Here is a 14,016-nt window from a genome sequence, read left to right on the forward strand (position 1 = left end):
TGGAAAATATGAGTCTTTGAGCCTCATTTTGTTTTTAATCTGTGAAATGGAGATACTTTGTGCCCTATCCATTTTGCGGGATCAAAGAGAAGATCAATTGAGTCAACGTGTAAAACACTGAAAAGTTTAAGACAATGTTCCAGAGAGAGAGTTAAAAATCAAAGCAGTATTCATTAGACTCAGTTGCTATCTTCTAAATCCAAGTAGAGGGTATATGGAAGTTCTGTCCAATAAATCCTGAATTCTCCTGTGCAGGTCAGTCTGGATTTGTATGAAAAACACCTCAGTTGTTTGCAAGGTTCAAAGGAAATAAATCCCTCACTCCCTTTGGGCCCTATGCACAAAGCACTCTCATCATTTTGCTTTTGTCTGAGCCCTGCCACCCTGCCAGACTTATAGAACCCCTCCTAGAACTAGACACCTGGCTCCTCCTGTGCATCTGTCCCAATGCCAAGGCACCCACTGCCCAGCCCTCTTGCCAGCCAACATAGTTCACAGAGAAAGGAGGAAGGAAGAGAGTGGGTGGAAGAGAGGCTGTGGGAGGTTCAGCTAAAAGTAGCTGCTGCCTTTAGGCACCACACTCTGAGGGGGTGGAGGGTGGGTTCTTAGCACATCCTTCCTGCAGTCAGCTTGGGCACGGAGGTGCATGGTATCCCCTCCTCTAATGAAGGCAGGCAGGCGGAGAAATCAGCTGCCAGAGCCATTCCCAGAGCTGGCTACGGATGCACAGTGCTGGCCTCCTCTGGGCCCTGAGGGTGGATGGCTACTCTGCACAGGGCTGAATCCACAGCTCCCTGCCTTCAGGAGAGCTAATGTGGCCTTCAGGAGACTCTCTGTTCTCCCCACCCCCATCCCACTGCCTGGCACCCCAAGGACTGTTGACAGGCCTGCTTCCCTCCAGAAAGTTACATAATGCTCTTGTTCTCTGCTCTTAATTCTCCCAGCCTCTTCTCAGTTCACTTTCTCCAATCAAACCTAAAAGAGTATTAATGTCTCTGATCCAGCCATGACAGCACAGAACCAGAACACTATAAGGAAGGTAGCAACTTACAGTTGGCAAAGGCCTGATATGAAAAGTCAAGATCAGATCCATCACTGAAACCTTGGACTTTTTCCCCCTTCTGTGGTTTTGTTTTATCACTTAAAAAAAGGCAAGGGAGAGTCTAGGCAAGGTGCTATAGACCTTGCAGGTACATTAATCTCTTCCCTAAGTGATTATCTGGGAAGCCTGGCCACTTAAATGAATGACCCAACTCTACTCAATAGCCCAACCATGGATGTCCCCTCTCCCAGTCTGGATGAGCTGGGCAGAGCCTTTCCCTCTCTCCTAACTTCAACTCCCCTATTGACTAAATTCTGCATTGACAGGGACCTTGAGACACTGCCTCTACCTCCACCCCAGGCCTGTTTCAAGCTGACCCACTCTGCTTTCTTCTGTTTGTGTAGAAGTTTCTGGCTAAACATTCATCTAAGAACATGATTCTTCTGTTAAAAACACTCTGCATTTTAGTGACATGGAAAGTGAGGTCCAGGTGGGAAGAACCTTGATCAAGATCTAACACCAAGTGCTTGATCCTAGAGCTCCTGAGGCCTTTTCCAGTGTTCTTTCTCATATTGTAGATCTGCCTTCTATATGCCATCATTCTACCACACAAGAACAACTTTCCCTCTTCTCTGCTACCAAATATTCACCCTGGTGTTTGAAGCTCAAATGTCCAATCCCTGTCACTGACCTGCAACTAGCACAGAAGAATAATAAGGGCAAGAAAAAGCTGAATTCAGACATCTTTCTCTTCACCTTTCTTCTTCCTCCTGGTTGCCTTCTTTGATACTTTCTTCAAAGCTTTCCCCTGAGTATTGTTCTGTCAATGGAACCCCTTTCAGTCTCAACAAGCCATGACTGCATCCTGATCACAGGATCCAAAATGCAGGCTACATTGGATGCACTAAAGGATGTGGTGACAAGAGTCCTGGGTTCTAGGTCAGACACTATCACTTCCTACTTTATAGCTTTGAGAAAGTCACTTATTCTTTCTTGGCCTCACTTTCATAAACTTTTAGGTTGAAGAAGGAGCCAACAAAATAACTAGGAAATATTGTCAAAATGCTCACTACTATTTACAGAGGAGGCAGTATTAACTAAGTTAATTAATTCTTAAAATATCACAGGAAATGACTCTGGGATGTCAAAGGAGCAAGTCCCTTATCTCCTATGCTTTCCCAGACCTATGAGACTGATTCTATAAATGATTCTATAATAATTATCAATTATTCATAAGGCAGATCTCTTCAAGAAGCTAAATCCCAAACTGGTATACTCTCACTATTCAACTCACTATATGGCTCCCTTCCCTGATTCACAGTCAGTGTTTGCTTAAAGAATACAACATATATTTCACCTGTTATAAAAGAAACGTAAGCCAAATACAATTAAGAATACAAATCTATTACCCCCGTAACCACACTGTGATTCTAAACCTGCTAAAAGGAATTGCTGGATTGCATACTGGTTTTGAATAATTTCCACAATCATTTTGATCATTAATATTATTCACAAAATGAGCACACATTAGAGCTGATCAAATCTTTAAAGGGATCTAATCCACCTATTCTTATTTTATAGATGAGGAAAAACAAATTTCAGAAGGGAGAAGTATTTTTATCTGAGGTCACCCAGCAAATTAGCAGAATCTTTGCATCATTACAAAAATGTGAAGGAATTTTTTTCCTGAAGGGTTCAGCTGTTTATAGTTGTTTATAGTTGTCCCCAGGTATCTGTAGGGGCTTGGTTCCAGGAAGTATTTGAATACCAAAATCCGAGGATGTTCAAAACCCTTATGCAAAATGGTGTAGTACTGGCATATAATCTAAGTACTTCCTCCTGTGTACTCTTTTTATTTTTATCTTTCATTTTTATATCAGTGCTGGAGGTTAAGCACAAAGCCTCGTATGCTAGGCAAATACTTTATCACCGAGGTATACCTCCAGCCCCATCTCCTGTATACTTCTACTAGATTATAATATCTACTATAATGTAAATGCTATGCAAAGTTGTTATGTTGCATAGGTTTTATTGTATTATTATTTTTGTTTTTCTCAAATATTTTCTATCTGTTGATGCAGTAAAACCTGTAGATACAGAGAGCAAACTGTATTTTAAATACAAATAGGCACCAGACTACCCACTCCTTAGACTAAATTCTTTTCAGAGTGACCACAAACCTCTGGAACTCATCAAAGCCATCACAAATCCTGGAATAAAATTTCACCATCTGCAAAGCTTACGTATGCCCATGTGTGATAAGTTAGAGTCAAACTGAGCTAATATTTCCTTTGAACAATTCCATAGCAGTCTCTTTCGTTCATCCCTGGCAGAACAGTCCCATCACCTCAGGGAGGTTTTAGAAAAATATTGATGCCAGGGCCCCACCATGACTAATTCAATCAGATCTCTCCCAGAGATTCTGTGAAATGTTGTTAGTCTTGTTAACTCCCCAGGTGACTCCAATGTTCATCCAGGGCAGAAATCCACTAGGTTAATGGAAACAATTCAGCCAAGCAGCAAGGAAAACATGTGCTGTTTCCTGGATTCTTAGAGGACAAAATATATTCTGTTTTAAAGTTACATCCATGATGCTCTGTTTTCCAAATAGGGGAAAGGAAAGTGATACACAGAAACTATAGTTGTGTTATTGGATCCATTTATGAAACATCTAGTTTGTAGGCATGAAAGAAAACAGGGAGCTCTGGAGACTGCTACTGGATTTTTCAAGAGTAAGATGCCAAGTAACTTATACTCCTTTTTCTGAAGGAACCATCAGAAATAACACCTATGTACCTAGAATATCATGATGTCTATAAGTATAAAACAAATCCTCATTAACATATTGGTAGGAGAGATGACAGCACAGCCTTATGGATTCTGCACTGGTTGACCATGTACAAACAAAAATCAACTCCAAGAGGGGGCCCTGGCGAGATGCCAGAAGAGTATCAACCTCATCATATTAAATACTATTTTGAATCAACAACTTGAATGATACTTACTCAGTTTTCAAATGATACAATGCTGGAAGAGACTGCTAATCTTATATATGTCATAAAGAAGTAAATTTTTAAAAAAACACAAAAACTAAAACAATGACACACCAAGTAAAATAGAGCTTAACTGATACTGTTAGAAGAAACTGCTAATTTATTGCACAGCATGGAGAAAAAACATTTAAAGTTATAAAAAACTAGAATAACGAACCAACCAAACAAAGTGTGCATTAATAAGTATGGTTCAAAAAATTAAAATTGGTTCAAAAGTCCAACTGCACAAGGGAATAGAGAACTGGACCAGATAGGAAATGGTTTCAAACTATAAGCTCCAAAGGCTAATGCAGTGTCTCTTAACTTGGGCTGCATATTTGAATCACCTTGGGAAGCTTTAAATTAAAAAAAAAAAAAAAAGCTGCCTGAGACCTAGCCCATTCCAATTAAGTCAGAAACTCTCAGAGTAGGGATCTGGCATAGGTATTTAAAATCTCCCCAAGTGATCTAAATGTTCAGTGAGAACTGAGAACCAGTAGAAGGATGCATTATTAGACATTTCACAGATAGATCAAAGTCCCTTTGTACTTGATCCCAGCCAGGTGGCACTTGGAGTAGCATGATCAGTTCTGGGCAGCACATTTTTAAAGAAATAAAGAAAAATACGTGTGTTTCAAAAAGAAGGCCAACTGCATAAAAACGGCAGTTCTTTCAAAACATTCTGTATTTTAGGGTTCAGCAATTCACACTGGCTTTAACCTTGAAGATCCCAAATAGTGTCTTTTCATAAGTCTGACTAAAGGGAACTCTTTGATATATATCCAAGACAAAAAGGTAGCATTTCATAGACTAACGAATTCTGTGCAAAAGCACTATATAAATGAAAGGTATTAAAAAGCACTAAAAATGAAAGCAAGTAAAGCTGAGGAAGCTAGTATGACTTCAGGCATGACTCACACACACTTTCCTCCCCACCTAACCCCTTACAGTTTCACAAAGCTGGGAATGATCTGACTCCGACTCTCCCACCTCTCTGTTGGAAAGGAATACCCACTCTCATCCTACCAATCTCTCTTGCCTTTTCTCTCCTCATCTGTAAAAAAGAATAACAATCATCCCTGCAACTTCACAAGAATTATGTGATAGTCAAATTAGAAAGTATGTGAGTTATTTTGTAAACTTTATTAGGCCCATGCACTGAAAAAGGGTTATTAATACAGCCATTACTGGACTGTTTCCCAAGCCTACACTCTCCTTGAGGGCCTTTTCCATTTTGTACTTTGATGCCAGGGAAAAGTACAATGAACTAAATACTCTAGAGCTAGATCCACCTATGGAGAGAAGAAAAAAAAACATTCTGGCCACATATTGGAAGAGCTAAGCTTTAATCAAAGATTCTTGGAAAGCCAGAGATACACTCCACCTAGAACAAGTTGCAGTGTTAGAAATAAGGCCTAGAGAGTATAAGATTCACCTCCTCCATCCCATTCCTTGGGGCAAAGCCACTGGAGATAGATCCCTGTATGAAGTCTTCTGGAGAGGCAGTTATTTTGGGAGAAATGGCTCAATTCTCATACCTAAAAGCAAGTACTTGGTTAGCCAAAAATGAGATCATAGGTTGATATAGCAGACTAAAGAGGACATACTTTGGTATAATCCCTGCAACTACCAGTGTGCATCATCTGATCAGTCAAGTACTATCTAGGCCTCACTATAGAACACTACAGCACCTCACCCACAAGACTATTGGAATCCCTCAGCTCCTGAAGCTGACTCCAAGTCCTGCTCACCAGCTTCACAATCAAACTGACTCTTCCAACTGTCCAACTTCCCCAGTCAGAAACTATTGAATCACAGAAAGAATATCCCCTCCCAAATGCACACTACAGCTGGGCTAGTCATGTTTCCCCAAGCCTCAAACAAAATTGGGGTAAACTCTACAAGCAGATGTTGCAGGTTCTGACAGAAGCACTCTTAACAAAAGAAAAGTGCTCAGTTTGTTCCCACAAAGCTATCACTTTACTCTCCTTGCTGAAGTCAAAAGTTAGGGTGAGGAAAAAAAATATTTTTCAGAACCTGCAGACCTTCTACACTAAAGTTAGGTAATGGATCAGTAAACTTAAGGAGGGAGTAGTAACTATATAGAGATACTTGAACCCATGAGTCTTCCAATAAACAGTCCCCATGATTAGGCAAGGCTAGGCTCTGTATGCCTGTTGTGAACATGTTTTCTAGGCATTTGCAGCCAATGAAGATTTTGTTCTTTCTGTCTTCCCTCCCCCAAAGCACCTTTCCAAGCCCCACTTGGCTGTATCCCTTGTAAGGAGACTCTGGGGCCTGGGCCTTTAAATGACAGGCTCTGAAGTTCAGTGGGCACTGTGATACAGGGGTTGCTAGGATACCAGTAGAGGCCATTTTCTTTAATTCTTGGGTGGGAAGCTGGGAACCAAAATCCCTGAGCTGGGATTTTCCCCCTCCTAGTAGCAAAAGCTTATCCTATACTCAAATGGATCAGAAAGGAGGAAAGGGGGAAAAAGACATTTATGGGGAAAAGTCATGGCAATTCAAAGAAGAAAAGCCCTCTTACTTCTCATCCTCTTCCAGTGGAAGGGGTGGTGTTAGGGAAGGGAGAAAAGGGAAGAAAAGTAATGGAGGAAAGGGGAAAGACTAAGAGAGGAGGCAGGAGGAGGAAAAAAGAAAACAGATCAAAATGCATAGGGTTCCATTTCTCTGGACTGCATTTCTCATATTCTCCCACTCTTTTCTCTTTTTGCATGCCCTCACACTTCTGAAGGAGAAATGCCAAACCTTTAGATTCACACAAGTAAAAAGTCACTTTGCCACCTTTTGTTCTCTACTGCCCAAATTACCTTTTGGCTGTTCCAGGAAAACCGGCCATTTGACTAACTCCATCCCTTATTTACCTACAGAAAAATGAATTTGAAAGGTGTGAACTACAGTAGCTAAATTACTGGTGGAAGGGTTTTTCAAGCTACCCATATAGCCCAAGGGGTTTTAGGTGGTGGGAGAAAGATGCATGGGTGACACCCATCCATCCTAGTCCCACTTAAATCCTCACAAGCCCTAGCACAAGGAGGCCATTCAGAACTGTGGAACTCAGTGCTGTCTTTCCTCATTCCTACCACCACCACCCTCCATCCACACTCAGGAGTGTGCACCCACACAAACACAGAGAAAGGCGTATACACACTCCCACAAACATACTGCTACCACCCTAGACACATACATTCCAAAAGGCTTTTTGCCAAGGGTCTGTCAAGCACCAGGGGGAAGGCATTTCATGACACTACTTAGTCATAAGCCAGGTTCAAAGATTAGTCTTAGAAATCCATTCTCCCTTTAGTGAAAATAAAAAGTCCAAAAAAATTTCAGTGTTGCAATCCCCATTTCCTTACCACATAGGTAGGACAAAAATTCCTTAGGTGAAATTCTCCAGATATTAGTAAAAATATTCAGCCTCTCCTCCCATCATCTCTTAATTAACATATTAGTATCCTTTTCATTTGACTTTCCAGTCAAGGGGGATGAACTAGAAAGTACTTATGGGTGCCCAAATTATAGAAAGCAAGAACTTGGAAGTCAACTAACTAGTCCAATCATTTCAAAATGTCAATGTTACAGGGAATCCCAAACCCACTGAGGAAGGAAAAAAATTCCCCAAGGTCAAATAGCCACTGAATGAAGAAAATTCCAGTCTGCAGCTGCCCAGTCTATTCCCCACTCTCCAACCCTGTCTAAAAACAAAGTACCCAGGTAAGACAGAAACTTACTTTAAATAATATCTCTCGGAGCTAACAGATTCAAAAATAAACAACTCACTAGATTCTTTGCAAAGAAACGAGTTCTTGGTTCCACACAAGGGGTCTTCACAAAGAGACCAAAGAGTAATCAATAATAATCAATGCCAGCAAACCTCCCAGATCATGTTTATACCGTGGTACAAAAGAAGAAAAAACATAAAAACACAACTCAGCCTCTCACCCACACTGAGTCAATAAGAATGTGCTTTGAGGCTCAAAATCTTGACTGACGCCATTAAATAACTCTGGGTCCTGTAGTGAGAACAATTAGAAGGACCCCTTCACAGCCCCTCTCCCTTTATAATCAGTTCCAAAGAAATTCAACAAAATGGCATGGAACTTGACAGCATAATGCCAGCAGATTTGCATATCATACATGAGCAGCCACCCACATTAGTGTAGGGGGAGAATGTGTGTGGATGTGTATGAACCCTGATTCATTGCTACATGAGCCAGAAATAGCAATATTTCAAGTCAGGTAAGCAATGGAATGAGGAAGACCTGCCTACATCAACAAAGGAGAAAAAAAAGTAATGTGTACACTGGCATCAGAAACAAAATTTTCCTAGTTTTTCCAAGAGCTTTTTTAGCAGAAACAGAAATATAAAAATAATAACAGCAACCACCAGCATCATATGATACAAACAAGCAGACATATCTCAAATTGGAATGTAGCTTCCAGCTCATGTTTCCTGAGCTCTCATCCCATTTCATCTAGACCTCTTTTTAGTGCTCAAAACTCAATTTAGCACATTACATACATTCAGTTACGGTAATGTGTCAATTAGACCTGTGCTCTTAAAGCAACAAACAAGAAGGCAAAGAATACCACCACTACTTTGTCATCAAAGCAATCAAGTTCTATTTAGAATGTAGTTCAAGAACATTATTGCAAATTACCCCAAAGGAGACACATCCAATACTATTATTCCCAAGGTAGGTAAAAAGCTGGATTTTGTTTTTTGGATGAGAACCAGAAAAAATCCTCAAACTCAAATCCAGGGGTACAATCTCTGGGGAAAGAAGCCCAAACATGTCTTGTCAAAGTCCTCTCTTGCCAATTCAAAAGATCAGAGAACATTTTTATATCCCATTGCATGATTCCAAAGAAATTGATATTTAATGCTTTAAGAAATACTTTAAAGGTGGCTTCTTTCCAAATTGGAAACTGTGAACCCTGGACAGCAAATTGAGATTCAAAGGACAGAGTCACCAACTGCCAGCTCAAGGAACCCCACCGCGTCACTTCCCAAATTCTTGCTTCTCATTATAGATTAAAGAATCATTTTCCCTAAATCCATTTCTTGCATCAATTTTTTCCCTTCTAAATATCCAGTGCACAACTGCCATTCCTAAGATCCAAAAATTCATCATGCTCTTCCACAAACCCCTTCCCCCTTACCCCCACCTCAAACAAACCCAAATGCACTCCAGATGGCAAGAGAGAAATTTTGAATAAAATTCCCTAATGGAGTTTAAAGGTAGTTTTCAAGAAAATGAGTTGACAAGACACCACAAACAGCGAAGCCACTGTTAAGGACGCAGAGCTTGCCCCATGAACGTCACATAGATGGAGGATGCACACACGCATGCACACTTAAAATAGAAAACATTTCTTTATCAAAAAATTTCACTCAAGCAATAAGCAACTACACTCACAGGCATACTTAAAAGACAAGACATGACAAAAGATTTAGGGAGAGATAATATACCAACGTCATACATATCACAGCGAGGCCATGTTGAAGCTCAAAACGTTTTCCCCCCTGAATAAGAATTGCTCTTTCTCTCCCTCTCTTTCCCTGTCTCTGTCTCTCTCTCTCTCTTGCGCTCTCTCTCTCTCTCTCTCTCTCTCTTTTTTTTTTTTTCTCGGTGGCTCTCGGGATGAAATCAAAGCGAGAGTTCGCGACAGCTCAGGTGGCTGGACTCCATTCAGCGCGTTCCCAGGAAAAACATGAGTATGACATTGACAAGCAGGAGGACTACAATCACAGCAAAAACGACTACAGTTTGCACATCCAGGGTCATGGTGCAATGCAGAACACTGTAGTGTTCCAGGTGGGGGGCCGGCAGATTGGGAGATGTCAGTCTCTGTTCTGTCAGACTGTCCATACAGCCACCATGCTAGAAAGGAGAGAAGGAAGTCGGATGGTTAGGGAAGGGCTGGGTTTGGCGCCCGAGTTTGGTGGGGGGGGGTAGGGGAGGGGAATGGGGACAGGGGCGCTTGTTTCCCCCTTCTCAGGATTGGGCTGCTATTCCTTCCCTAGCTGAGAAATCTTAGCTTGCGCTGAAGACGGCAGAGTCCAGCATTCTCTCTCGGGCGCCAAGGAAAAAGCAAAATCCTGGTTTTCAAAGGGAAAGGCGGGAGGAACCTATCAGAGGTTCTCCAGCGCCTGAGTCTGTCTGAGCGTGCGTCAGTCCGCCTGCCTGGCTAGCGGTCAGTCTCAGTCTCCCCTATTCTCTCTAACTCGCTTGCTTTCCTAAGCTGGCTTCCTTCCTTGCTCGCTCTCTTCGCGGGGCTCCAGGCTGCCAGCCACTCTTTCAAGCCCTTGCTCGCTGGCCCTCTTCCTCTCCTCTCCCCACCCCCACTTCAGCCCGTAGGCTGCCTTTTTATTCACCAAGAGACTGCGGGCGCCTGCGTGAGGCGCAGCCAGAGCGGCTGACAGGCCCACCCGCCAATAGCAGATGCTGCAGCAGCGCGTACGCAGCCTGGAGGCGGGACTTGCGCTGGCATGCTAGCTGTGGCAGCCAATCGGAGTTCCCAAGACTCCCTGAGCTGGCTTGCTCCATTCCAACGAACCTGGAGCTACTGGCAGTCAGTTTGGGCATGGGGGTGGGGAGGCTTGTTGGGGGTGGGTTGAGGGGGATGTAGAGAGGTAAAGGAGAGACTGGGAAAGAGGGAGGGAGCCGGCCAAAGGGGCTGAAGGGGAGCGAGCTTGGGCAGGGAGGGAGGAGGTGACCACAGAAAGAAAGGAAGGTGGGAAGGAGGAAGAAGAAATAGGGGCTATGATGAAGAGGGAGAAAGGTTGGGAAATGGCAGGGTAAAAGATGAGGAGGAGGGAATAGGAATGGAAAATTGGGATAGGTAGGTAGGGCAGATGCAAATACCTTGGCAACCACTTTGGACCCTGGGCCTAGGGGGAAGCAAACGGTATTTGGCCACTGCCTAAAGTATATACAGACAACTTACAATTAGCTATAAAAAGCTCACAATCCAGTGCTGTAGGGAGAACCACATGGACATACAACAAATTATTCAAAATCCAACTCTATTTGGCTTTCTCTTATATAGAGATGCTCTGGTCCTTTCCTAATTATGGTTTCTTCACACTACGGACGGTTCACTTGCACTTTTTGAGCATGCTGAGTATCCAAACGGGAAGCCAGCCCAGGGTTAAATATTTGCCACATATAAATTTTAAATAACTTATAATCTACTTGTAATAATATCCTCATAAAGTGATCTAGTGTCTAACCCTAGAGGGGAAATGTCCTAAACTAGAGGCTGGAAGGTTTCATATTTACTTCAAGCTCTACCTCAAGCTTGCTGTGTAACTTTTGGACAACTCCTTTCCAGTATCTGGGCCTCCAAGTCTCTGTCACATGAAGACTCATATCTGAGAATTCAGTGACACCTCAGAACCCTCATCTCAAAAAAAATATACACAATTTCTGCAGTTTCATGAGCTCTAAGGGTTATGGATTACCTCATACAGAAGAACTCTCAGAGCTTTTCTTGCTCTTACATGCTGTATCTGTATGAGTAGATAAATAGATAATGGTGAGGGGTAAGAAACTGTTTTAGCCAGAGATAAAACAAATTAAGTACTATAAGAGGAATGAGAATTGCTTGCTATTCTCTAGAAATCTTTGAGGCTAAAACAGTAATCCATCTTAACTGGATTATTGGAAATTCTGAATGAATTGAGGTCATAAACAAAATGGCCCCTGGCCCTACAAGATAGAATAAACTCTAAATAGGTCCCCACTTAACAAGTTTCATAGCACCACTTGTGAATGATTCTTGCCAAAACTACAAAAACCCCTGAATCAGATCAAGTGTCTAGATTCGACTATTGATGCATACACAAAGGACAGAAAATAAAAACATTTTAAACTCCCATGCAGGGATTCAGATCATAAAAATATATACTATAAAATCTGCATGACCAACAATCCAGTTTTTTACACATAAACAGTAAGAAAACAAAAAAGATTGACTGGAATGGAACTTGTATACAGATACACATTTGTGAAATTTATAAAAATCTGGAAATAACACAAACCAAATAATTGGTGATATAAAGGAATTACTATTAATTACTTAGAAATGACAATGATATTGTGGATAGACTTGACAAAATAGGGAGAATGGGAGTAAATATTTGTGACTTTCCATTTGTTCTCTTAGAAATGACATGAAAGCAAGAGCAACCAAAGGAAAAAACAGATAATTTGGACTTCATCAAAGTTCAAACTTTTATGATTCAAAGGACACTATCATGAGTTTGAATGGTGAACTCAAAAAATAGGAGGAAATATTTGCAAATAATGTATCTTCTATCTAGAATATATAAAGAGCTCATAAAAAGAAATATAATTCAATTTAAAAATTGTCAAAGTATCTGGATAGACATTATCCAAAGACATGGTCAATTAAGCACATGAATGATATTCAACCCGGTTAACCATCAGGGAAATTTGAATCAAATACTGGAAATACAAATACAGGATACTCACTACAGCCTTGTTTGTAATGAGATATCCACACTAGATATTCACTAGAATGTAGGCTTTACAGTATATATTTTTATAATCTGTATAATGGTACTGCAATTTAAAATGTTTTTGTCCCTGTCCTATGTGTATTCTATACATCTACATTTGGATCTAGAAGTTTGATCTAATGAATGGATAGAATCAAACAGCCAGATAATAACAAATGTCACAGAGGCTGTGGAGAAATTGAAACCCTCAAAATACAGCTAATGGAAATGTAAAATGTTGAGCCACTTTGGAAACACTGTGATGTTTCCTCCAAAATTAAAGAGAGTTACCATTTGACCCAATAATTCTACTCCTCGGTATGTACTTATTAGAAGTAAAGATATACACACAAAAAAACTCACACATTGAATGTGTTCATAGTAGCCAAAAGTAATAGTGATATTCATAGTAGCCGAAAGATGGAAACAATTCAAATGCCCATAACTACTGCATGTGGTAGCACACACCTCTAATCCCAGCAACTTGGGAGGTTGAGGCAGGAGGATTGCAAGTTAGAAATCAGACTGGGCAACTTAGCAAAACCCTGTCTCAAAATAATAGTTTATCAAAAGCTAGGGATGAGCCAGGCATGGTGGTGCACCCCTGTACTCCCAGCAGCTCAGAAGGCTGAGACAGGAGGATCATGAGTTCAAAGTCAGCCTCAGCAAAAAGCAAGGTGCTAAGCAACTCAGTGAGACCCTGTCTCTAAATAAAATACAAAGTAGGGCTGGGGATGTGGCTTAGAGGTTGAGTGCTCCTGAGTTCAATCCCTGGTCCCAAAAAAATAAACAAATAAATAATGAAAAGGCTAGGGATGTAGCTCAGTGGTAAAGTGCCCCTGGATATGATCCCCAGAAACCCCACACACACAAATCTGTCAACTGATGTATGTTGGATAACCCAATGCAGTATATCCAATAAAATGGAATATTATTCAGCCATATAAATGAAATATTGATCAATGTTACAACATAGAAAAACTTTAAAAATATACTAAATATAAAAGGCAGTTCCACAAAGTTTTTCTATGCTTCCTTGTATATGAAATGTCCATATATTTACAGTAAATATTTTTTCATGGAGCTTTTGGTCAGTTAAATTTATTAAGTTGTGATGTAAAATGTACTTGTTATAGCAAGTGATGTTCAAAACAGCCTGAAAGCCACTCTTGTACATTATGTTGAGACAAGTATTGGCTATCCATAATGTAAGCAAGTAGAATTTTTCTCCATGTCTTTGAAAGTTTAATCTTATCCTGTCACTATTTCTCTAATCTCTTTTGACCCATTCGTGCTTGATACCTGGCTTTATACTGTCGTCCTATATAAACCTGGAAACTTCTGTGAATACAAACAACTTGTTGCTAAATCTCATGGCCACGTGTCCATCTTTA

The 14,016-nt window shown here is 40.9% G+C and overlaps 2 protein-coding genes across 8 annotated transcripts in view; both read right to left on the reverse strand.

Moving 5' to 3' along the window:
* Arhgef9 (Cdc42 guanine nucleotide exchange factor 9) overlaps window positions 1–14,016 on the reverse strand; it is a 342,442-nt gene that overhangs the window by 109,405 nt on the left and 219,021 nt on the right. Inside the window, exon 1 of one of the 7 annotated variants that reach the window (XM_026412343.2) lies at window positions 9,580–9,668. The exons of 2 other annotated variants lie outside the window; for them this stretch is intronic. Coding sequence is in view for 3 of the 5 variants with exons in the window: in XM_026412342.2 (XP_026268127.1) it covers window positions 9,573–9,581 (9 nt within the window). In the remaining 2 variants the exon portion in view is untranslated. Of the gene's footprint in view, window positions 1–6,905; window positions 6,964–9,568; window positions 9,669–14,016 lie in introns of those variants that run through there. 4 more of the 7 variants (XM_026412342.2, XM_026412341.2, XM_077793583.1 and 1 more) reach the window with 4 other exon arrangements.
* Window positions 9,778–10,429, reverse strand: LOC144250659 (uncharacterized). The gene has a single exon (XM_077793584.1). It carries the CDS (start codon window positions 9,966–9,968, stop codon window positions 9,789–9,791), a length of 180 nt encoding a protein of 59 aa, XP_077649710.1. The 5' UTR covers window positions 9,969–10,429; the 3' UTR covers window positions 9,778–9,788.

The sequence above is a fragment of the Urocitellus parryii genome, chromosome X (genome assembly GCF_045843805.1).
Source record: "Urocitellus parryii isolate mUroPar1 chromosome X, mUroPar1.hap1, whole genome shotgun sequence".
In the NCBI taxonomy this organism is placed as follows: domain Eukaryota; kingdom Metazoa; phylum Chordata; class Mammalia; order Rodentia; family Sciuridae; genus Urocitellus; species Urocitellus parryii.